Below are 24,970 nucleotides of genomic sequence, written 5' to 3' on the forward strand. Positions count from 1 at the left end.
GGTGTCCTCCTCTGTTTCACCGTCTCTCCCCCATTTATCTGAAGCGCTCCCGACCCTATCCTCCCCTGCTCCCCCCCGATACTCCCTCCAGCCCAGATCCAAAGACAGAGGCCCGGACGCAGTTGGACTTGCCCTGGATACTGTACCTTCCTCTCTCAAACACACCAGGGGCAGGCCATTGCGCATATCAAAAGCTAGACACACTGCTGATGCTGAAGTCGCCATTGGACGACAGCAGACCATCTTTAGGGCCCTTAGAGCACAGACTGGCCCTGCCACCTTACCATCATGAAGATTCTATCCTATAACTGCAGAGGGTTTGCTAGTAACCCCAAAAAACTAGCCCTCAGGAGATTGCTCTCCCTAGAACAGTTGGATATAATCTTTCTACAAGAGACTCTTTGTCCGGCAGACACTCTTATTCCCATATTCAAGTCCTGGTTACCCAATTGGACCTTCTTCGCTATCGATGCTGCCGGGAGATCTGGTGGATTGGCTATCGGCATCAATAATAAATCCATGAGGCTTATCAATTCTTGGGGAGGACGTGGGTACATTGGAGTTGATGCTTATGCTAGCTCCCTGGAACTAGAACTTCGCCTCATCAATGTATACGGGCCATGCTCTGATAGGGCGAACTTCTGGAGCTCCCTTCTGGGATCAGCCCTACTGCGTGAGGATAACATCATATTGGGAGGAGACCTTAACTTCACCATGGGATTCTGTGAAACATGGGGACATGCAGCCAGGGTGGACCCATTTTCTGATACTATTTCTTCTCTATTGGAAGACCACCACTGGATAGACATGCCTATGGCAAAGATCCAACACACCTGGTCTAACAACCGAAGCGGAGATCAGAGCTTAGCCAGAAGACTCGACAGGTTCCTGATCAAAGAACCCCTCCACAACGGTTTCGTCCAAATCAGACAGTGGATTGGATCTGGAGGATTATCGGATCATCGGCCTATCTACCTAGAGATCTCAGACTCTCACATAAAGAAGAAGAGCCCCTTCAAGTTTAATTCATCATGGTTACAGGACCCTTCCTACGTGCAATTGGTCACTGAGTACTGGTAGAATAACCCCATCACAGATGGTGAAAACATAATTGACGGCTTCACCAGGAAGCTAACAGGGCTCAAAAGTATATCCAAACATTGGGCCCATCAGAAGCGAATCCGGGATGACCACACATTAAGCGAGGCTGAGAGGATCATTGCTACACATGAGGAAGATGAGGGTGGCACCTTCCCTACTCAGGAAAGTAAGGAGTTATACACTTCTCTCATATCCAAACGATCACAGATCCTGAAAGAACGAGAAGAAATTTGGCGGCTGAGCAGCAGAGCCATATGGCTTACTGCGGGGGATGACAACACCAAATTCTACCACAATTATGAAAATGGCAGAAAGGCAATCAATACAATTTGGGAACTAAAAGATGATTAGGACCACACAGTCACATCTCAGAGGCACCTGGCAAAACTAGCTACTGATCATTTCAAAAACATATACAAGGCACCCAGGGAGATCAACATACTCGAAATCATGAGGGTGGCCGAACATTTCCCCAGATTCGTCTTGCAAGAGGACCATATCGACCTCACTCAGGAAGTGACTATGGAGGAACTTGAAGCGACCATCAAATGGTTCAAAAAAGACAAGAGTCCAGGACCGGACGGATGGTCCATTGAGTTCTATATAGCCTTCTGTGACATCCTGGCAGCTGATCTCCTGAAAGTCGTCGAACACTGCAGGTTGGAGGGTAATGTTTCATCGACCTTAAAATCTACATTCATCGCCCTCATCCCCAAAGCTGACCACCCTGCATCTTTCAACGACTTCCGACCTATATCCCTCTGCAACTGCCTATACAAGATTGTAGCTAAAATCATTGCCAACCGTCTGAAGCCTATCTTATCTCGTCACATTTCTTCAGAACAATTTTCTTTCCTAAGCAACCGGCAGATCCATGAAGCCATTGCCACAGCTCAGGAACTCCTTCATACCCTCCACACTAAAAAACAGAAAGGTATGATATTGAAGGTGGACCTATCCAAAGCTTTTGATAGAGTCAGCTGGCTCTATATCAGATTGCTTCTTACTCACCTTGGCTTTCCTTACCTCTTTATTAAATGGGTCATGAGCTGCATTACTGATGTGCCATATAGTGTTCTCCTCAATGGGGAAGCCACACCTTTCTTCACTTCGGGAAGAGGACTCCGACAGGGATGCCCTCTCTCCCCTCTACTCTTTCTACTTGTCATGGAGGGGCTTAGTAGGCTTATCATTGCTACCAGGGAGAGGCATCAGATAACCGGGATCAACATATCGGAAAATTTTTTCCTCACGCACCTTCTGTTTGTGGACGATATCCTCATTTTCCTCAATGGAGGCATTGGAGATGTCACAGCCCTTCACAATAATTTTCTCCTATTCCAGCAAGCCACGGGAATGATGGTAAATGATAGTAAATCCTCTATCACAGCGGTGGGCTGCTCTAGACATGAATTAGCATACGCCACTCAATGTTTTCCCTTTACCACACATGTCCATAGGCTTCCATCTCGATTTTTGGAAGTGGGTCCATGGCTACTAGATGTGCTTTCTCTCAAAGAATATTTTAAGGCACCTAAAAATATATATAATTTATATTATTTTTGAGAAATGAACGTGATAAAGATAGGATAGTTATTTTCAAATTTAAATAAATTAATAGAATTTTAATTAATAATAATGTTGAGTTATTTTATTATTATATATATATATATATATATATATATATATATATATATATATATATATATTTTAATGATTATTAATATTGTTTTTAAAATTTTAAATAAAAATGTATAATATATAAGTTTCATGGTTAAAGCATTTGTTTTTTAAAATGTAAAGAAATAAGTTAATGTCTCAAAAAAGTTAACTTTTTTATGAATTTTTAGTGGATTATTTTAGATGGTATGATTTTCCTTGAAAAGTAGTGATTTGTGATGAGTCCGTTGCATTTATAGATAATAACTAGTAACAATTATCCCCATTGTTAATTTGACAACTAAGTTATGATAACTTTTTCCACTGATTAAGAAAATTTAACAATAAAAACTATATATTTCTTTTGTTGAATTGAGGCTTCTATGATCCATATCAAGTTTATGAGAGATTTTTCTGCGTAAATCACATGATATTTCATTTGTTAACGCGTTTCAAACCAACCAGTGTGGTTCATCATCAGGACAAGTTGAAGAATCAGATCAAGCTTTGCATGTTAAATAGTCAGAGCAGAACCTCCAACGACTATAATTCTTGACCAGGCAACGATTATATTGACCAACGGCTAAATTTGACTGGGGATCAGTTAGTTGGCCCAGAGGCATAAATATATTAAATTGAAAATTAGTTATATTAAATCAGAGGGACACATGACTTCACCTTTTATTATTTTATATATATATATATATATTTAATAAAATAAAGTAGATTTTAAATGGTTATTAGGTTAAAAGTTAGTTATATAAAGTATTACCTATTTAATAAATATATAAAAATATAAATATTAGAATAAGTCAAGAGTTTAAGATTATAATATTTTAAATATTCATATTAAATTAATTGTTTATTTAATTGTTAAATTAACCTAGAGGATTTTTTTAACTATTTAATAAATTATATAGATTTAATTAATTGTTTATATGAATATACCACAAGGTTTTAACTACTTTATACAATATAATAAAATAAATTAATTTTATTAAGATAAAAGGAATTAAAAGTTTAAAAATAATAACATTAGAAAAAGACAAGGGTAGGAAAGAATAAAAATATTTTAAATATTCAGATATAATTAATCGTATATTTAATTGATAAATTAACTTATTATTATACAAGTAATTATATTTTCTATCAGTTAAAATTATTAGCATAAGCCAAAAAACGAGGGAGGGGGGAAAGGAGGAAAACGACTAGGAAGGGAGTGTTGGGACCCAGCAACTACTGATCTTCCAGCCATCCTCTCTATTGAGATTGCTCGACCTCTTTTCAATCTCAAGGGCTTCCCTAAATTTCCGATGATGGAATTGTGAAACTCTAGCAATAACACTAGCCTCCTCAATACGAACATGATGTTTGGTTTTTTCTGCATGCTTTGCTAAAGTGGAAGACTTGGTTCTCCTATGTTTAAGGTCAGTTGCATGCTCACTAATCCTTTGATTAATGGAGCGACCGGTCCCACCAATATAGGGGGTCCCACATGAACAAGGGATAATATACACCCCTTTCATATCCTCAAGGTCGATAGGATCCTTCATTGATCTGAGGGACTTACGAATGGTGTTAGGGGGCCTAAAGGTCACGGGGATATTATGAATCTTAAGAATCCTTGCAATATTATCAGTGGTCCCTTGAACAAACGAAAGGTGGACACTTGGAATCCGCTCCTTTGGTTCTCTTTTAGTTAGAGAATTCTTGGCAGCTTGGAGGAAAGCTTTCTGACCCATGTATCTACTATAACCATTCTCAACAAAGACATCAAGGGGATGGGATTTTTCTTTCTCAAAGCTCTTTTTATCTGAGATCCTTAGGGCACAAGTAGCAAGGGTATTGAGAACACCCATCTTTTGAGTCGGGATATGGTGGGAACCTGCATGAAGATACTGCTCCGTATGTGGTTTCTTTCGAAACACCTGGTGGGAGAGGGAACCATCATTATTATTAGAAATAAGAATATCAAGGAAAGGGAGGCAACCATCAACTTCTTGTTCCTTAGTGAACTTAATGGCCGAGGACTGTTTATTTTCTAGCTTTTATTGATTCATAATTTAATCATATAAAAATAGTAATTTTACTATCGTGGCATGCCACAAGGGAAACCAGACCAATGATAGTAAAGATATTGTAGAGTTCTTTTGTCTATCAAAATTACCCATACCAGATCTACTACATAGTTATATTTAGCCATGAGAGATGTATGGAAAGTCATCATAGATATTACAAAATAGTAGTGGAGAATAAAAAATAGATCACAATTATAAAACATAGGTAATTGGAGAATTAAATTAAGAAAACAAAAACATAAAATTATAGTGGACCTGGGCTATCATCCTTCCTTGGAAGAAGTTTCAGGGGCAGGATCTTGTTTTCTCAAACCTTGTAAATCCAGTCTCTTACACCATAAATGTGTCTCTATATGCGCCAGTCAAGCATACAGGCTAACTAAACAAGAGCACATATGCTTTTGGACCCATTAGATATTGTTGAAGTGAACGATGATTTTGTTATGGTCTTCCTACTTCTCCTGAATGACATGGCCCAACATTATTTTCATTTGCTAGTACAAAGTTATGGAGTGTAATTATTGATTCTTGTGACCCATGGTGTGTCTAGGGTTGAGAATCCAATTTGAAACATCTCCCTAAATCTCTAAGTCGCAGTGGGACTTCCTAATGTGCACTACCCGAGCCTCAAGTAAATAGATTTCATCCTGAATTTCTATGGTGGTGGATGAATGGTATAGCTAAGCTGCAGAATTATCCTAAGATTCAGCTTAAGGCCTGTAAGTGGGGCCTCAACCCCCAAATCCACGCTTCAAACACATGCATTGTCATGACATGGTAATACGAAGAGGTAAGTTCCCAACTAGAGGAGACTCAGGAGATATGAGAAGGGCGTGAGGTTGAAGACCAAGGGGAGAACAACACAAGGCAGGCAAAGTGAAGAGCTTAGGGGATGGGGGTGTCAAGTTTAGAAGAAACCAAGGGAGTCGTAGGGAAGTGTTGGAAGCAACTCTATGCAACAAATATTCCTCCTTGAGATAGAGAAATGTTGACAACCTCCCCACATGATATAACAAGCCTTCATTACTAGCAAGAGGGTCAAAACCAGTCTCTTGAACCAAAAACCATAACCACAACATTAAAACTATAACACCATTTGGAAGGGTCGTAAATAAAAAATATTACGAACGAGCTTGAAGGAGACGAGTTCAAATTTACTCTAGAAGAATCCTAGCATCGACCATCTCGCCTTTGAGTGCATAACCCATCTACATTCACCCCACCTGATGATTGAGAGTTGTAGAGTGTCCAATCGGTAGTATACAATGAGAAATGGAAGACCAAACTAGGAGGGCCTAGATCTTCCTCAACCGGCATACCATAAGTTCAATCGCAAGGGAGGAAAAATCCCACAAACAACTTGAAGATACAACAAAGGCTTTATATAACTGCATAGTGCCATCAATATCACCAAGAATATGAGGTGGTTGTGAATGTTTTTGGTTTAATGCTTTGAGTCATCATAACTTGTGAATATGTGTGAGTTCATGGGGTTAGTTGGCCACAACATCCCCCTATTTAATGCATGGGGTGGTGGTGATGTGACTAACATTCCCCTCTCCCTCCTTGGCACATATTCCAACACCCCCATATGGGATTGTTGATTAGAGGTGATGATGTTGTTTAATTAGTCCCACCACTCTGACCATATTTCATTGTTCCAAGAGGAGGCAAGATTAATGTTACTATTCTTACATCCCATATTCACAAGATAGTTTTCCACTTTATTTCCATATCAGTGAGAGTTTGAGGGAAGGATGATAGGGAAAGAGGGAATCAAAGAGTTAAAACGGGAGATGAAGTTTTCTAATCTCCAACTTTGATAGATATTTTCTAGAGAGGATCCATTAATCAACCTCTTCAAACTGTTAATTACCAACTAAGAATCTTCGTCCACTTGAATACTTGTAAATTCATTTGCAATAACTAGTCATAGGCCAAAATCCAAGTTAAAGAATTGCATTAGATTATTGTTGTTGACCCTACAATTACATGTAAAAGGAAATAAGGCTTGACCATCATAGTTTCTAAAGATTCCTTTGAAGCCAACTAGCCTCAAATTCCCTTTCAAAGCACCATCTAAATTTAACTTGACAAATCTTGCTAGGGGGGAGATAAAGGTTTATTATGAGCCAATTCTGAGATGGGGGAGAGTAGGGATTGAAGGGGAACACATGGTTAGGGAAAGCTCGAGCGATAAAATAGTTGACTCATGTGGGTTTTCTTACCAATCTACTTGAGTCTAAGATGAGAATAGAAATATTGTTTCCCACATGTAAAGCAAGATGATTTTCCACATCACATTCTTCAAAAAATTAGCTTATTTGAATATCCTATTGTTTTTCTCTTTCCATATGAGCTAGACTAGAAATCTTGGTATCATAACCCATTCTCTATTAACGATGGGGTTGTTGAATATTTTGGGCCATCATTAATTAACAATTTCTATGAGACTGGTATATTTTTGGTATGAATATCCAACGAGTACCAAAAGTTGATCCCATAATTTTTTCGAAGGGCAAGAATTAAGGAGGTGCTCCATGTCTTCCTCATCGTCTCTATAAAGTAAGCAGATTGAAGGACCCTCATTTTTTTTTTACTGTATCCTAGGAGAGAGCACAGTGTCTGGAAACTAGCCAAAGGAATTGTGAAACTTTGGGTTAGAGACCCTGGAGCCAAATTTTTCACCAGATAGAGAGTTTAGAAAGAGAGTTATATCTAGCTAGCAAAGAAATGGCCTCCTTTATTGTGAACATTCCTTTCATTTGGTATCCCCAGTAGAGCTTATTTAAGTTATTTATTATGGGGATTTTCCTGTTTTGTGATTCCTAATTAAGATTGGTCCAATGTTCTACAACTGATATGGTTGGCCAATCCTCCCTTGATTTCTAGTTTCTCCACTTTAAGGATTTAGTGGACGGTTTCCAAAACTCTAAGACAATCTAACATTTTTGAGCAAGGATGAGGTTTTCTATCTTCGTGAATTCTTCCTAGGATTTGAGCTTAGGCAATTTTTTCCATGCATCATTCTAGAATAGAGCTATCTATCCATTTCTAATTTCCCAGAATGAGTGTTCTTGTATTATTTGCTTGTTTTATTTGGCTAGATTCCAAATTGAAGAGCCTGGAGGGAAATTTGGAGTACGTAATTTATTCGATTAAGAATCTTATGGACTATATTGTCAATTACATATCTATTTCCATAGTTATTTTCCACCTTGAATCCATTTCCACTATAACTTTTCTCCAAGAACATTATTGAGTGTTTCAGGATCTAACAAACCCAAACCACCTGCTAATTCTGGAAGGCATAATTTTTCCCGTGCAACTAATGACCATTTTACTTCCCTGGTGGCCCCACCCCAAGAAAGGTTCTATAAATATTTACGATGGGTTTAAGAATTGATTTGGGGGATTCCATAATAGAGAGCAGGTGCAAAGGGAGAACTTGTAAAACTAATTTTAAAAGCACCAACTGGCCAACGAGGTTTAATGACCAAAAATTCTAGTTATCTAACTTTTGCGAGATGCATTGTAGGGTGCTATACCAATGGTTGGTTCATAATGAACTTCCAACTAATAGGTCACCAAGATATTTAGAAAGTAGAGAGCTTATCTAAAACCCCATTAATTAAGCTAGGTGATGTTGCAAAGTCGAGTTAGCATTACAGAAATACATTTGAGTTTTTTTAGCATTAATGAAGGTACTTGATGTAGCCATTAAATCATTGAGGTTTCTTTTTAAAACATTAGAATCTCTAGCCATTGGTAAGCCAAAAAATGATGTCATCTATGAATTGTTGATGTGTATTTGAAAGAACATCATCATATAGGTGCAACCCTTTGAGTTGATATTGGCCCACAACTGCTTTAAGAGATCTCTCAAGGTCCTCCACTACTAGAGTAAATAGAAATGTGGATAGAGGGTCTCCCAAGTGGATCCCCCTCGAGGGGTTGAAGTTGGATGTAGAAAATCCATTCAAAAGGATGAGAAAAAAGTGGTTCAGATCAAATATCCATCCATTTGATCCATTGTTCAAAGAACCAAAAGCCTAATATACTTGAAGTAATTAATCCCAACTTAATCTATCACAAGCCTTTAACAAATCAAGCTTGATCATCATCCCTTCCTTCTTTGTTTTTTTCAAAGAGTGTATTGTTTCATGGTCTACTATGATACCATCCAAAATCTAACAACCTTCTACAAATTTTGTTTTTTTGAGAGAGATAATAGAACTCAATAGGGCTTGAGGTGATTAGTAATGACTGTAGAGATGACTTTATAGATGAAATTACAAAGGGCTATAAAACAAAAACCATTGGCTGCACTAACATTTCCAGCTTTGTTAATCAAAGTGAGGAGCGTAGCATTAAGGTTTGGCCATACAAAATAGGAGTGTTGTATTCTTCAATACATGAGTGAATTTATGGACCTAAAAAAGGCCAAAATGCTTGAAATAAGTTTGTTGTGAATCCGTCTAGCCTAGGAGCCTTATTCTTAGGCATAGGAATTATGGCTTCCTCCACTTTTGTAAAAGTGATTTCCCTCATCATAGGATCATTTTGGGCTGGCTATATTAGGGTTTGAACATTTGAAGTTAGATTGCAAAACGATGGTTGGGAGATGGTTCCAAGAGAAGAGAGTGATAATAAGCTACTAATTACTATTATAAATCTACATGAGAAATTAGTTGGTTCCCATTCGTAGTCATTAAAGAGAATTTTTTTTGTTGTTGTGTCAATGTTTGATCATTTCCTTATGGAATAATTTGGTGTTATCTTCCCCTTCTCTTAACCACCTTATTCTAGAATTTTTATTCCACAACACTTCTTCTTGCTTGCAACGCTCCTCAATCTTGGTGAATAGCTATCCTTCCTCCTTGAACAGATCTTCTGTTTGGCCCTATGTGATTATTTTTAGTTGAAATTCTTGCATTTGGGATTCTAGAGCTTGCTTTTGTATGAATATATTGCCAAACCTCGATCTTATTCCAAAATTTTAGCTTGGATTTAAAAGCCTTTAATTTAAACTAGAAAGTATGCATGTTATTTCACCCAGCATTGTTTATTTCTAACCACCATTCATTTTCCTTAGTTAAGAAGGATGGATCTTGTAGTTATAAACTTTCAAAGCGAAAGGGTTAGTTATCAACAGTGGTTGTAAGGTTCAATTCTAGACATATGGGCCAATTATATGAGCATGTACATGGTAGAATAATGGCTTCCACTAAATTATAGTTTTCAATAAGTGATTTAGACACCATGAATATGCCTAGTCTAAAGGTAATTTGATGTTTACCTCCACATCTATTATTCTTGGTGAATGTTCCATTTATGATGTGCAAATATGTCGCTTAGATTTGAAGGAATAAAGCCTTAAACTGCTAGGACTCAAAGTAAAATATTTGGATACTGACTTTTTACTCCTCTAAGGATTTTATTAGATTGAAGTCCCCACCATAGATCTAGAGCTATTCTAGATGAATGTCTTTGATGACTACTAGGTTTTTTAGGAAACTAGATTTTTCTATAGGGATATGGGGGCCATAGACTACAGTAAGAAAAACAATCTCCTTGGCTCTTGCATATTGAAACCTTCATGAGATAATGTGAGGATTAGCAATCCGGTCTATAAAGGCTACTTATTGGGGTTTCCATAAGATTTCCTGTTATTTTTCCATGATACCGGAGTTTAGGCTATGGTCTTAGAATCACTGAAACTACCAATCCAAATACCAAAACAAATTACTTTGCACAACAGAATATAAACAACAATAAATCAACTAGTGCATAATATAGACAACTTTTTATAATTTATTGAATTGAGGCTTCTGTGATCCATATCAATTATAAGAAGAGTTTCGGCGAAAAATCACATGAAGAAAACCTTTGTCGACTCGTTTTGAACCAACCAGTGTGGTTCATCGTTAGGACAAATTGAGGAGTCAGATCATAGCTGCAAAATAAATAGGGAGGGCAGATCTTCAAACGGCTAGGTTTACCATCAACGACTATATAACAACTAGATTATTTAATGTTAAAAAGTCAAAAGTAAATACAACTAATAATAGAATCATATCCTAATTTTGGGGAATAATAACTAATTATATAATAGAATGTTATAATTATTAAAATATTTTCAATAAGATATTAATTTATTTAATTGTTTTTTATTTTTTTATTTTTTTTTAATATAATTTTTTTATCATATGGAAGCTAGAAGGGGATTTTTTATTTTTATTCTTATTATATATTAGTGTGATATAATATTAATTTTATTAAGTATTGAATTACTTAATCCAAACCACATTTAATCCAATGTGAAAATAAATAAATAAATAAAGGTCCTATTAATATTAATATGTTATAATATTAATTTCATTTAATAATAATAATAATAATAAATAAATAAATAAATAAAAAAGATAAAAATAAATAAATAAATAAATAAATAAAATAAATAAATAAAGTTCTATTTATATTATAATGTTATACTAATAATTTTCAAAAAAAGAAGAAGAAGAAGAAGAAGAAAGAGGGAGGAGAAGAAGTTATGGTTATATTTTTATGTTATAATATCAATTTCATTTAAATATTAAATCACTTAATTTTAATTTAGAAGAAGAAAAAAAAGAAAAAAAAGAGAGAGGAGGGTTTTATAAATCAAAAGTCATTTTATTCTTTATTGATGTACTTAATCATTAAGCTACTAGGGAATAAATTACTATTGAGTATCGGTTAAAATTTAATTTCTAATTCTTAATTTATTTAAATTTTATTCATAAGGTCAAGGAAAAAGCTTAATAACAAAAACTATGAAAAGGAAAAGTAATAAAAATAGAACGAGTGACAAATTATAAACACTATAAGGACAAGAATAGGACGATTAAAAAAAGAAAAAAAGAAAAGAAAGGAGAAAGACCTCGAAACTTAAAAGAGGGGGGGAAGGGGGAAAAAAGGGAAGGACTAAGAAGAAAGGGCAGGGATCCAACAACTACTGATCTTCCAGCCGTCATCTCTATTGAGATTGTTGGGACTTTTTTCAATTTCAATCGCCTCCCTGAATTTACGGTGATGGAATTGCGCCACCTTGGTAATAACCTTGGCTTCCTCAATACAGACTTGATGATTGGTCTTTTCTGCATGCTCTGCTAACGCTGAAGACTTGGTTCTCCCATGTCTTAGGTCAGTTGCATGCTCGCTGATCATTTGATGGATAGAGCGCCCTGTTTCTCCGATATAGGGGGTCCCACAAAAACAAGGGATTAATTAGACGCCCTTCATGTCCTTAGGGTCAATGGGATCTTTCACCGATCGGAGGGATTTACGAATGGTATTGAGGGGCCTAAAGGTAGAGGGCGCTCTATCCATCAAAGGATCAACGAGCATGCAGCTGACCTAAGACATGGGAGAACTAAGTCTTCAACGTTAGCAGAGCATGCAGAAAAGACCAAGCATCAAGTCTGTATTGAGGAAGCCAAGGTTATTACCAAGGTGGCACAATTCCATCACCGTAAATTCAGGGAGGCGATTGAAATTGAAAAAAGGCCCAACAATCTCAATAGAGATGAAGGCTGGAAGATCAGTAGTTGCTGGATCCCTGCCCTTTCTTCTTAGTCCTTCCCTTTTTTCCCCCTTCCCCCCTTTTTAAAGTTTCGAGGTCTTTCTCCTTTTTTTTTATTTTTTATAATCGTCCTGTTCTTGTCCTTCTAGTGTTTATAATTTGTCGCTTGTTCTATTTTTATTACTTTTCCTTTTCATATTTTTTGTTATTAAGCTTTTTCCTTGACCTTATGAATAAAATTTAAATAAATTAAGAATTAGAAATTAAATTTTAACTAATACTCAATAGTAATTTATTCCCTAGTAGCTTAATGATTAAGTATATCAATAAAGAATAGAATGACTTTTGATTTACAAAACCCTTCTCTTTTTTTTTTCTTCTTCTTCTAAATTAAAATTAAGTGATTTAATATTTAAATGAAATTGATACTAGAACATAAAAATATAACCATAACTTCTTCTCCTCCCTCTTTCTTCTTTTTTTTTTTTTTTGAAATTTATTAGTATAACATTATAATATAAATAGAACTTTTATTTATTTATTTTTATCTTTTTATTTATTTATTTATTATTATTATTATTTTTTTAAATGAAATTAATATTATAACATATTAATATTAACAGAACCTTTATTTATTTATTAATTTTCACATTGGATTAAATGTGATTTGGATTAAGTAATTCAATACTTAATAAATTTAATATTATATCACATTAATATATAATGAGAATAAAAATAAAAAATCCCCTTCAAGCTTCCATATGATAAAAAAAAATATATTAAAAAAAAATAAAAAAAATTAAAAAGCAATTAAATAAATTAATATCTTATTGAAAATATTTGAATAATTATAACATTCTATTATATAATTAGTTATTATTCCCCAAAATTAGGATATTATTCTATTATTAGTTGTATTTACTTTTGACTTTTTAACATTAAATAATCTAGTTGTTATATAGCCGTTGATGGTAAACCTAGCCGTTTGAACATTTGCTCTCCCTATTTATTTTGCAGCTATGATCTGACTCCTCAACTTATCCTGACGATGAACCACACTGGTTGGTTCGAAACGCGTCGACAAAGGTTTTCTTCATGTGATTTTTTGTCGAAACTCTTCTTATAACTTTTTATAATTTTAACAAACCAACTTCGTTATATTAATGACAATAATACAATGCTATAGGGATCCCATACCAGGGATAATGGCCCTCATACATCCACTGATACAAGAATATAAAGTAGGGTTTGGTGTCAGTACTTCGAAAACCCATTTACCCTAAACAAGATACAATCTGATCTACTTGTTGATGGTTGCCACACACACATCCCTTTCAATCCAAGTACCTTGAGCACATCTTCCCGGTCCTTTGGCTCTGATATGAAACAACACCTCATTGCCTCTATCAATGTATCAACTCCTTTAGGTCACTGGACACGACTCCAATCTTCCCTCTAGTTTATCGTTCCCTCATCAATGACTCAACACAAAGGGCCTTCTTTCAATTTGTTCACAACTCCATTTATGAACAACTCTAGACTACCTATTGTTTCTCCTCAGATCCTTTGGGACTTCTTTCCCAGTAGTTGCTCCTTAGTCCTTCAAGGATACAACTCTTAGGGACTTCTTCCCACTAGTGCCTTCTTGTGTTGCCTAATGAAGACACACATAGGGCATGGAGAGTTTCCCACTTCTGCTATAGATGTCCTTCTCTAACACATAATCCAGGGCTAGTCAAATAGCTCCCTTTGACCTCCTTCTTTCGTACTTCAAAGATCAGTCACTGAGCATCCAAGTCTACCTCTCCTAGTAGTCCAAAAGTCCTTCTTTGTCCTATACTTAGGGCTCCCAAGTCCATCCACTTGTTTCCCTCCTTACATCCTTAGGATGATCTTATACTTCTGTCCAAATTTGACCCTATCCTATAGAAAACAACATCAAACAAGGAGAAACCAAACCATACCATATTTTGCAACTTTCTGCTACTTCTTTTTACTTGGGATCTAATGCACTTGACTCAGGTACTCGGACCCTTGCTAGGGTTAACTGTAATTTCTATTATACTACCTCAACTTGGCCTAAATCTCCCTCAATTAACTACGTATAGGCTCCTTACACAAACTCCTTCCCTTAATTGTGTTCTAGAGCACCTTCCTTACCACTATCCACACTTTTGCCCTACCCAAAAGCTATGCAATAGGAGTTTGGATCTGCTCCACAGTGACTGAGATACTTTGGCTTGCAAACAAAGATTATTCCTCAGAAATATGCATGGATCTGCCCAAATTTCTCCCTTATGACCTCGGCCATATTCCTTACATACTTGGCCCTTAAGACAGACTTAAGAAGATACAAAAAAATGCTACTTCTCTCCTTCATTGAGGTCTCCTAGGATCTGCAACCACTTTAGTGGTATGTTTATGTGATGTTTTGCTTATAGGATGGTGAGAATGAGGTCTCTCCTCATATCTATTTATGCATTTCCTTACTCTATGTCTAGCCTATCAAAGGCTATCCTCAAGTTAAGGTTGACTTGAAATTTGTAGAAAAATTAGCCCACACAACATATAAAATTTATTTTCTCCATTTCAGACCTCCTCTCTTAGTGCTTCAAATGGCTCCTTGCTCCTTTAAGGATGCCCTCCAATATCCAAGTGCCAAGTGCCCAAATTTCCTCATGGTTTTAGCCCAACTCCTTTGGGTGAAAAACCCTCACCTTAGTTTCCAAGCCCACAGATGACTTTTATGGAGCCCATTCCTCCAAAACCCCAAACCCTAGGTCTTTTTGTACCTCCCAAGCTACAAATATCAACACTCACTCTTAGCGAGGGAGGTAATTCCAACACTAGGAAGTCTCCATCATAATCACTAATGATACTAGCCCATATAGCATTCATCACTACAACGTACTCTGTAGAATGAACCTTTCTATCTCGGTAGTGTCTCTGTCTCATCACATTTGAACCTGAAGACGTCAACACTTCTATAGGGCTGCTCCCTCTGAAGCTAGACTCCCTCTGAGTCTACATGATCTCCATTGGCTCAACTTGCTACTGATATTGTGTCTTACAAGGTCAGTATGAGCTGTAGTCGAACACATATAGTCATCACCGCAACCCAAGCCTGTAAGCACTCATCCTCCTAGATCAAACATAACTTGTGTACATCCCTCCAATCTCAAATCCACAACATCATGATCCAATGAAGAAACTGGCTTGTCAAAATGTAGTCCATCACATGAAGCAATATTGATCATACCAATCTCATCCATGCCAAAGCAATCCTTGAGTTGTCCCAACGATCCATGGTAATTCATAGGAAGTCAATGATCAACAAACTGCCCTACAAAAAACTGTTGTTCACCAGGCTCACCACAAATCCACCATTACTCTTAGCCAATCTTGTTGCCAATCCAATCAAGACCACATCTCTATGCCTTTAGTTGAACCTTATGCTCCATGATCTAGACAATCTCAGTTCCATTTGAGTTGCTTCGTTGTGCACACTTTGATTCACTGGCCCTTCAAAATAGCTATGATACCATGTTGTTTTTCCATGGTACTAGATTCTAGGTTAGGGTCTTAGAATCACTGACACTACCAATCCAAATACCATAACAAACTACTTTGCATAGTGGAATATAAACATTAGTAAATGAACTAGTGCACAATATAGATAACTTGTAACAATTTTAACAACCCAACTTCGTTATATTAACAACCATAATACAATTGTATAGGGCTCTTGTACCAAGGATAATGGCCCTCATACATCCATTAATACAAGAATACAAACTAGGGTTTGGTACTAGTACTTCGACGACTAATCTACCCTGAACAAGATACAATCTGGCCTACTTGCTGATGGTGGCCACACACACAACCCTTTCAATCCACGTACCATAAACACATCTGCCTAGTCATTTTTCTCTGATCTGCAACAACACCTCTCTGCATCTATCAATGTACCAACTCCTTTAGGTCACTAAACACGGCTCCAATATGCCCTCTAGTTGATCATTCGTCCATTAATAACTAAACACATACAATCTTCTTTCGAGTTGTTCACAACTCCATTTGTAAACAACTCTAGACTACCCATTTCTTCTCCATAGCTCCTTTGGGACTTCTTGCACACTAGCTACTCCTTAGTCCTTCAAGGACATAACTCTTAAGGAATTCTTCCCACTAGTTCCTTCCTGTGCTTCCCAATGAAGACACGCTTAGGGCATGGAGGGCTTCCCACTTCTACTACAGATCTCCTTCTCTAACACACAATATAGAGCTAGTAAAATAGATCCCTTTGAGCTCCTTCTTTCGTCCTTCAAATATCAGTCACTGAGCATCCAAATCCGCCTCTCCTAGCATTCCAAATGTACTTCTTTGTTCTATAATTATGGCTCCCAAGTCCATCCACTTGATTCCCTCCTTACAATCTCAAGATGACCTTATACTTTTGTCCAAAGTGGACCCTATCCTCTAGAAAACAACATTAAACAAGGAGAAACCAAACTATACCATATTTTGCAACTTTTTGCTGCTCCTTCTTACTTGGGCTCCAATGCACTTGAATGAGGTACTCAAACCTCTACTAGAGGTGGCTGTAATTCCTATTACAATCCCTCAATTTAGCCTAAATATACCTTGATCAACTGTGACTAGTCTCCTTCTACAAACTCCTTCCCTTCGTTGTCTTCTAGATCACCTTCCTTATGACTCTCTGCACTTTCAGCCTACCCAAAATCTTTGCAATAGGAGTTCAAATATGCTCCACAGTGACTGAGATACTTCGACTTGAAAATACAGATTAGCCCTCACAAATATGGCACAAATTTTCCCACAATTTTCCCTTACAACCTCATCCAACTTCATTCCATACTTGGCCTTCAAGACAAACTTAACATGATAGAAACAAATGCTACTTCTCTCCTTTGCTGAGGTCTCCGAGGATCTGTGGCCACTTTAGAGGTATGTTTATGTGATGTTGTGCTCATAGGATGGTGAGAATGAGGTCTCTCCTAATCTCTATTTATACATTTCATTAGGCCAACATCTAGCCCATGAAAGGTTCTCCACAAGTCAAGGTCGACTTCAAATCTTTAGAGAAATTAGCCCACACAACTTATAAAAATTATTTTCTCTATTTCTAGACATCCTATCTTGGTGCTTCAAGCGGCTCCTTGCTCCTTTAAGGATGCCCTCCAATATTTAAGTGCCAAGAGCCCAAATTCCCTCATGGTTTTTGCCCAACTCTTTTGGGTACAAAACCCCACCTTGGGTTCTAAGGCCCGAAATCACTTTTGTGGAACCCATTCCTCAAAAACCCCGAACCCTAGGTCTTGGAGTACCTCCCAAGTTACAAATCACAACATTGCCAAGCCACTGACACTTCTGACAACATCAAGACCTATCGACTCACAAGATTAACAAAAATGGGAACTATTTCATTAATTTTTTCATTAGAGATCTTTGTTTCTTTTATTATAATTACTGTTGGACATTCATTCTGAATTCTTTCCTTAAGAAGTCTCTTCATTCCCTTGTTGTTGAGACCTATAATATTCCATGAGATTATTTTCACTGGTAAGAGTATTTAAAGGAGGAAAACACCTCCAAAATAATCCTGACTGGGCTATATTAACTAGATGATATACAACTAATTTGATTAAGGATTTGTTGGTCCTTCATCCCCACCTTTTCCATTCTTTGTTCTACATAGGTTGTTCTTTGCTGTAATAGATTTTATGGATTAATTCCATTCATATTGATTATTTTAGATCAACATTTCGAACCTTCAACTAAGGTTCATCATCAGGATGAAAGTATGTGGAAAACTGATTGCCAATTTGTGGTTAATAAATAGGGAGAAGGTATTAGGGTTTAAGAGAAAATGACCGACAATGAAATTAAAAAAAGAATTATGTAATTAAATAAATTAAATGAATTAAATGCCTTTATTATTTTAAATGAATATATTTTATTAAGTCAAATTATGATTAAATATTTAATTAATAAGAGTGATTAATTGTATATTTTAAGATTTTTTAATATGTTAAATATATTAATGAGGGAAAATGAGGATAATGATATCATAAATATTTATAATAAAAATACATAAATAAATATTAAAAATATATAAATATTAGAAAATGTATTGAAAGTGTTATTATGAAATTAAATGAATTAAACTTTATTATTGTTTTCAAAAATGAATGTTATGATTAAATATTATATTGTTAATCAATAAGAATGATTAATTATATATTTTTAAGATTTTAAAATGTGTTAAAAATATATTAAGGAGGAAAAGTGTCTTATTAATTATATATTTTTAAGATTTTATAATGTGTTAAAAATATATTAATGAGGAAAAGTGATATGAGGAATATTTAGAATGTATTTATTAAAAAATAAATACTATATATATTAGAAAATGAACGAAAATATAATTATAGAGTTTTTTTAGAATAAAAAAGAGTTTATCTGATTTCTTGTTCTTGTGGAATTCTATGTGGGTGAGACATGGCGATCTATTAATACCCGCATCCTAGAACATTCCATTGACATCAAACATAATCAATCAAAAACTTTTGCACTAGATGAACATTTCAACAATACAAAGCATCATATTTTCGTTGAAAAAACCCGCATCCTTACCAAAATTGACCACTATTTCCACAAAAAATTTAGAGAAGCCATTGAAATCAGTAAACATCCCAAAAACCTAAACAGGGATGATGGATGGGCCATAAGCAAAAACTGGATCCCCACTCTAAAATCCAAATCTTGTAATTTGTAACCCCTAAACTAATTTATTTAAAAAAACTCTAATTATATTTCCATTCATATATATATATATATATATATATATATATATATATATATATATATATATATTAATATTTATTTTTTAATACATACTTTCTAAATATTCTTCATATCACTTTTCCTCATTAATATATTTTTAACATATTATAAAAGAATCTTAAAAATATACAATTAATCATTCCTATTGATTAACAATATAACATTTAACTATAACATTCATTTTTGAAAACAATAATAAAAGTTAATTCATTTAATTTCATAATAACACTTTCAATACATTTTCTAATATTTATATTTTTTTTTCCAAAGGAAAAAGCGAAACTTTTTATTAAGATTATAAAAAGTTTACATTGCACATGCTGATGCATCACTGATCATCCTATGTCTATCAAGTCTGATTTACAAAAATGCTATCTTTTGCCTGTGGCCAGTTTCTTTTTAAAGAGAAAAACTGTCGCTGATTTTTCTTCTGTTCTTTGATTTGTCCTGAGCGGAGGTTCCTTTGATCACTAAAAAACAAAACTATGAGCTGTTCAAAAATGAACAGCCAGCAAAATCGGGCCTCCTCAACAGAGAGGAAAACAACCCATTACATATATAAAGAGTTTGTATAAACCAAGATGCCGTAGCTGAAAAAGTTTTGAGATGAGAATGGAAAAAAAGTGTTACTGCCAGAATATCAGAAAAGATGGTTGTGAGGAGGCTGATCGGTCCTGCTGATTTGGCCTTGATTGTCTTCTAGAATTTTCCAGCTGCCCAAATCCTGCTGAAGACCGTCTTTAGATAGCTTGTCCGCTGTGTCATTTCTTTCCCTGAAAATGTGACATAGAGTGAAGCTGTTAAAAAATGATTTTAATCTCTGAATTTCTCCCAGGATTTGTTTTAAGACTTGATTGCTGCATGTACTTTGACCATTAACCCATCTGATCACGTTTTGGGAATCTCCAAAGATCTGAATTGTGAGGGTGTGCCTTTGAATGAGCCAGCATAAAAGGAGTTTAAGGGCGGTCAATTCTGCATAGTTGTTCGAACCTGATCCTAAGCCCACAGAAGCTTTGAGAGAGTGATTTGGATTTTCATGAATGACTAGGCCTGCGCCTGCTGAATTGTTTTGAGATGCACCATCGAAGAAGGCCCAAGGGGATCCCTCTGAAATCTGCACTTCCGGGGCATTTCTTTGAGAGTGGGACACCTTAGGTTCAGGGATACAGGAAAAGATGGCAGTGCTCTGGATTGCTGTGATAGATGCAGGAGTTTCTTTATCCTGGAAAATGCTTCTGTTCCTGGCTATCCAGACTCCCCAGCTAATGATTAATGGAAGGTTGCGCAGGTTTCCATTTGGGTGTGAGTGCCACCACTTCTGCCATGCATCTTGTATACTGTCGCCTTCCCATTCAAGCTTTTTGTTCAAGATATTTCCTGCCTTGCCCCATATCTTAAGAGTTTCTGAGCACTTAAGGAAAAGGTGGTTTATGGATTCTGCTTCAGATTTACATAAGGTACATCTCCCAGGCCCGTGCATGAATCTGGACTGCAGAATGTCCCAAGTTGGAATTTTACTTTTTAAAATGCACCAGAAAAAGATTTTTGACTTTGGAGGGCTTTTGAGTTTCCATAGCTGTTTCGACCACCACTCCGGATCCCCCCATCCTTTCCTAGTCATGAGGAAATTGTAGCCACTCTTTGGTGCATAGTCCCCCGAGTCTGCATGTGCCCATATTAACTCATCCTGTCTGTCGCTCAGCCTAACATTGGATCTAGAGAGTTCCTGGATGAAAGCTCTCCATTCAAGCCACCATCTTTGCTCTAACTCAAAATCTTCTCCATTCTTCCATGCTTGTCCCCAGATGGATGAGAAGCCCGGTTTCTCCACTTGGCTTAGAAAGAGAAGACCCTTTTCTTCTAAGTGCTGAACAAGGCTAGGAGAGAGGGCATAGTTTCCATTACAACCTGCCCAGGGGTCTTTCCCTACCTTAACCTTTTCACCATTACCAATCTTCCAAGCAAGTCCTTGCTCAATCACTGTGAAGGACTCCACTGTTGCTTTCCAAATTGCAGAAGCGTTCTTTTGGATCTTGACTGGATTCCTTATCCATTCTTCCAATGGAGTTGGGTCTATATATTTTCTCTTTACCGTTCTTGTCCAGAGGTTTTCCATCTTGATAAGACGCCACCCTGATTTGGCTGCCAGTGAAAGTCTGAAGTCGAGCAGGTTTTTTACCCCCCAACCGCCCCAGTCTTTTGGCCTCGCCACTTTCTCCCAGGCTACCCAAGGGAGGACCCTATTTTCTTTTGACCCTGCCCATAAAAATCTGCTGCATATTCTCCTTATTCTCTCCAATACTCCTTTTGGAACCCATGTCAGGGCTGCCCAGTAAACTGGGATGGCTAGTAGCACAGATTTTATTAGAGTCAGTCTCCCTGCTCTGGAGAGCCATTTGAAGCTCCAGTGGTTGATTCTTGCTTCAATTTTTGCAATTAGCCAGGACCAGTCCTCCTTCCTGTAGGCATTTGGCTTCAACCAGAAACCTAAATACTTAAAAGGGGATTCCATATTGCACATTTCATAAGGAAAAAGAGAACTGAGCTGCTCTTTTTCTTGCCTGTTTAGGCCTTCCTCTATGATCTGGGATTTTCTGGGGTTGATCTGCATTCCAGTAGCTTTCAGAAAAAATTCAAAGATATTCTTTAACTCCTTGAGTTCATTGGAGGATCCATTTGTAAAAACCAGAATATCGTCTACAAAGAGAAGGTGAGATATAAACAAATTTACTGCTACCTCTATACCTTTTATCTTACCTTCCCTTTTGCATTTTTGTATCAGCTGGCTTAATCCTTCAGCTACCAAGAGAAATAACAATGGGGACAGAGGGCATCCTTGCCTCAGCCCTCTCTGTCCTTTGAAGAAGGTGGTAGCAGCTCCATTTATGAGGATTGCATAGCTGACATCTGTGATACACCCCATGATCCATCTGATGAAGTCCACTTTGAAACCAAGATGTGTTAGAAGCAATCGGATGTATGTCCAGTTTATCCTATCATATGCTTTTGATAGGTCAATTTTGATTACTGCACCCTTCTTGTTTTTCACCTTAACACTGTGAATAACCTCCTGAGCCACACCAATTGCTTCATGAATTTGCCTTCCGTTCAGGAACCCAAATTGTTCAGGTGAAATATGCCTTGATAGGATTGGTTTGATCCTCAGAGCTATCACTTTTGCAATTATTTTATAAATGCTGTTACATAATGAGATAGGTCTGAAGTCCTCAAAAGATTCCGGGGCCTCCTTTTTTGGGATGAGAGCTATGAAAGTTGCATTGAAAGGACTATATATTTCTCCCTTCGATCTTGACTCCTCAACAACCTCCGTGATTTCTTCTCCTATCTGCTCAAAAAAATGAAGAAAGAGCTCTACAGACCAGCCATCTGGGCCGGGCTTTTCTCTTTTGCCATAGATTTAATAACGCTTTCCACCTCCTCCTTTGTAACTGGGTCCATTAGATGGTCCGCTTCTTCCTCTTCCACATATCTATGAAAGCATTGCACTGTTTGGATGACTTCCGAAATGGTGATCTCTCCATTGTCTTTAAATAAGGATTGAAAGTGATTTACCCCAAGGGCTGATAGGGCTTCAAAAGTCTTAGCCTCCCCTCCTTCTTCATCCTTTAGTTGCCAGATGGTATTGGCACTCTTCCTCCCTTTTGCGTAGTTATGGAAAAAGCTTGTGTTATCATCCCCTGCTTTGAGCCAAATTGCTCTACTCTTAAGTCTCCATTCCTCCTCCTTAGCCAGCAGAATTTGATTCTTTTGCTTCTCCAGGGCTACAATTTTCTCTTTAGAATCAAGTGTCGCATAGCCATCCACCTCTATGCTTTCAAGCTTTTGGAGTTCCTCGTTTATCCTGGATAAATCCTCCGTCTGCTTTGATTTTCTGTCCTTTGCCCATAAGATTGTTGCCTTTTTCAGTCTTTTGAGATTTTCCATGAATAAAAATCCTTTATTCTCTTGTGATCCTCTGTCGGGATGTGACCATATTTCTTTAAAGAGTTTGTTGTAGGATTCATCTTGGAGCCAAGAAGCGTTGAATTTAAAAGGGGCAGGAGGTTTAGGGGGTACTTTGGAGAGCTCCAGGAATATAGGAAAGTGATCCGAAGGACCCCCTTCTTCCACCCATTGTTTGAATAAAGGAATCTTAGCTGATAATGCCTCATTGAGTAGGAAGCGGTCTAGTCTCTTCGCCACCCGAGCTTCTCCTACTCTTCTGTTCCGCCAAGTTGGTTTAAGCTTGATAAGATTAGCTTCTATGAGATTATTTGCAGCTAATAAGTTCAGAAAAAAGTCGGTTTGCGGATCCTCTCTTGCAGCAGGGCCCCATGCTTCCGCCCTTCCTAATGAGAAATTTAGATCACCGCCCATCACCAGGTAATTATTCTTCACTAGCGAGTTCTCCATCAAACCATTCCAGAATGGTATCCTTCCTTGGCACGACCCATAAATATTTAGAATAGTTAGAGGAAAATCAAATTCTGTAGATTGACATTCTAGCCCCATCACCTGCTTCATTCCCCATTGATTTCTGATCTTAATTCTTCCTTCTCTGTACCCAACAGCCAAACCTCCTGAGTGACCATCAGAGTCCAGAGCTGAAAATTTCCACCCAGGTAGAAGGGCATTTAACATTGATTCAATTTCCTCTCCGGACCCCAGGGTCTCCTGAAGAATGAGAATATCCGCCTTGGAGTTCGAAACTAACTCCCTAAGAGCCAGTTTTTTGGTTTTACTGGCTAAACCCCTACAATTCCATGAGGTAATGATCATTTTTTGACAGAGACGGGGCTTTGCACTGCTCTAAGTGCCCCTGTGATAGATTTTTGCTTCCCGTCTACCACATCAAATTTTGCCTGCACTTGGGCCATAGAAAGCTTGGATTTTCTACCCCTTTTTTTCTCGGGCTGACTCAGGGAGGAGGAAAGATCTATGCCCCCCAGAGATGTCATTGGGATAGGTTTATGGTCCTGAGAGCGGAGGTTATAAGGACATGAAAGTAGCTGGACCTGAGAGGAGGTTTCGGGGCAGCACCCGTCACAATTTAGATCTAACGAGGGTATAGCGGCAGAGATGATATCAATACAATTTTCAAAAGTGCCATCGGACATCTTTGCATTTTTAACATTTAATTCAGAATGGGAGATATTGTTGAACGGCTCAGAGACTAAACATTCATCCAAGCATTCATCTTTTTTTTCATTATGAAGAAAAGAAGAATGGTTTGGATTTAAGATCATACCCTTTGGATCCTCGAGTGGGTTTTGAGATGTGCTCGGATGGCCTTCGACTGCGATCTCCTTTGCTTTCCCTGAATCCAGACCGTCTTCTGCCAAATCCTTCGTGGTTTCCTGATAGTCTGCTCGCTGATATTGGCTCCCCTGCAGCGGATCTATATCCATTGTTTCGTCGCCTTGAAGATCCGGTATCTCCTTGCTTTTTTGGTTCTGAAAGTGCCTGTTGGATTTCTCTGGCCTCTCCTTCGTTCTCTGGAACCTCCTCCATCATCTTCCTAGGGGGCATTCCTTAGCCAAGTTCCCATACTCGTGGCATCTATGGCAGTGGAACGACAAGAATTCGTAATCCAAAATTTGTTCAAATACATATTCTCTGTATTGAAGGTTTATTTTCTCTGCCAAACCTCCGCTTGGATTGAGGCTTACCAGAATTCATGCCATTGCCCTGTTGTTTG

General features: G+C 37.1%; 2 protein-coding genes across 2 annotated transcripts; one reads left to right on the forward strand and one right to left on the reverse strand.

Annotated features, from left to right (window-relative positions):
• Positions 1 to 288: 288 nt before the first annotated feature.
• Positions 289 to 1,080, forward strand: LOC149185728 (uncharacterized). Its single transcript, XM_089409124.1, has one exon. The coding sequence runs from the start codon at positions 289 to 291 to the stop codon at positions 1,078 to 1,080; it is 792 nt and encodes a 263-aa protein (XP_089265250.1).
• Positions 1,081 to 19,909: 18,829 nt separating this feature from the next.
• LOC149185729 (uncharacterized) lies at positions 19,910 to 24,051 on the reverse strand. Its single transcript, XM_089409126.1, has 2 exons — positions 22,846 to 24,051; positions 19,910 to 22,618 (listed from the first exon to the last, which is right to left on the reverse strand). The coding sequence occupies exons 1-2, from the start codon at positions 24,049 to 24,051 to the stop codon at positions 19,910 to 19,912; spliced, it is 3,915 nt and encodes a 1,304-aa protein (XP_089265252.1).
• Between the last annotated feature and the right edge of the window lie 919 nt (positions 24,052 to 24,970).

Source organism: Pinus tabuliformis, chromosome 3_1 (assembly GCF_031772625.1).
Source record: "Pinus tabuliformis cultivar Carrire ecotype Pingquan chromosome 3_1, CPIR1, whole genome shotgun sequence".
NCBI classification, from domain to species: Eukaryota; Viridiplantae; Streptophyta; class Pinopsida; order Pinales; family Pinaceae; genus Pinus; species Pinus tabuliformis.

What these genes read in the sequence shown, in the direction of transcription:
- LOC149185728 (XM_089409124.1), top strand. Translation starts at nt 289, where the DNA reads ATGAAGATTCTATCCTATAACTGCAGAGGGTTTGCTAGTAACCCCAAA.
- LOC149185729 (XM_089409126.1), bottom strand. Translation starts at nt 24,051, where the DNA reads ATGATCATTACCTCATGGAATTGTAGGGGTTTAGCCAGTAAAACCAAA. An exon ending in AAGCCCTATCAGCCCTTGGG is followed by an intron (nt 22,619 to 22,845) that starts GTAAATCACTTT and finishes TTTTTTGAGCAG; the next exon opens with ATAGGAGAAGAAATCACGGA.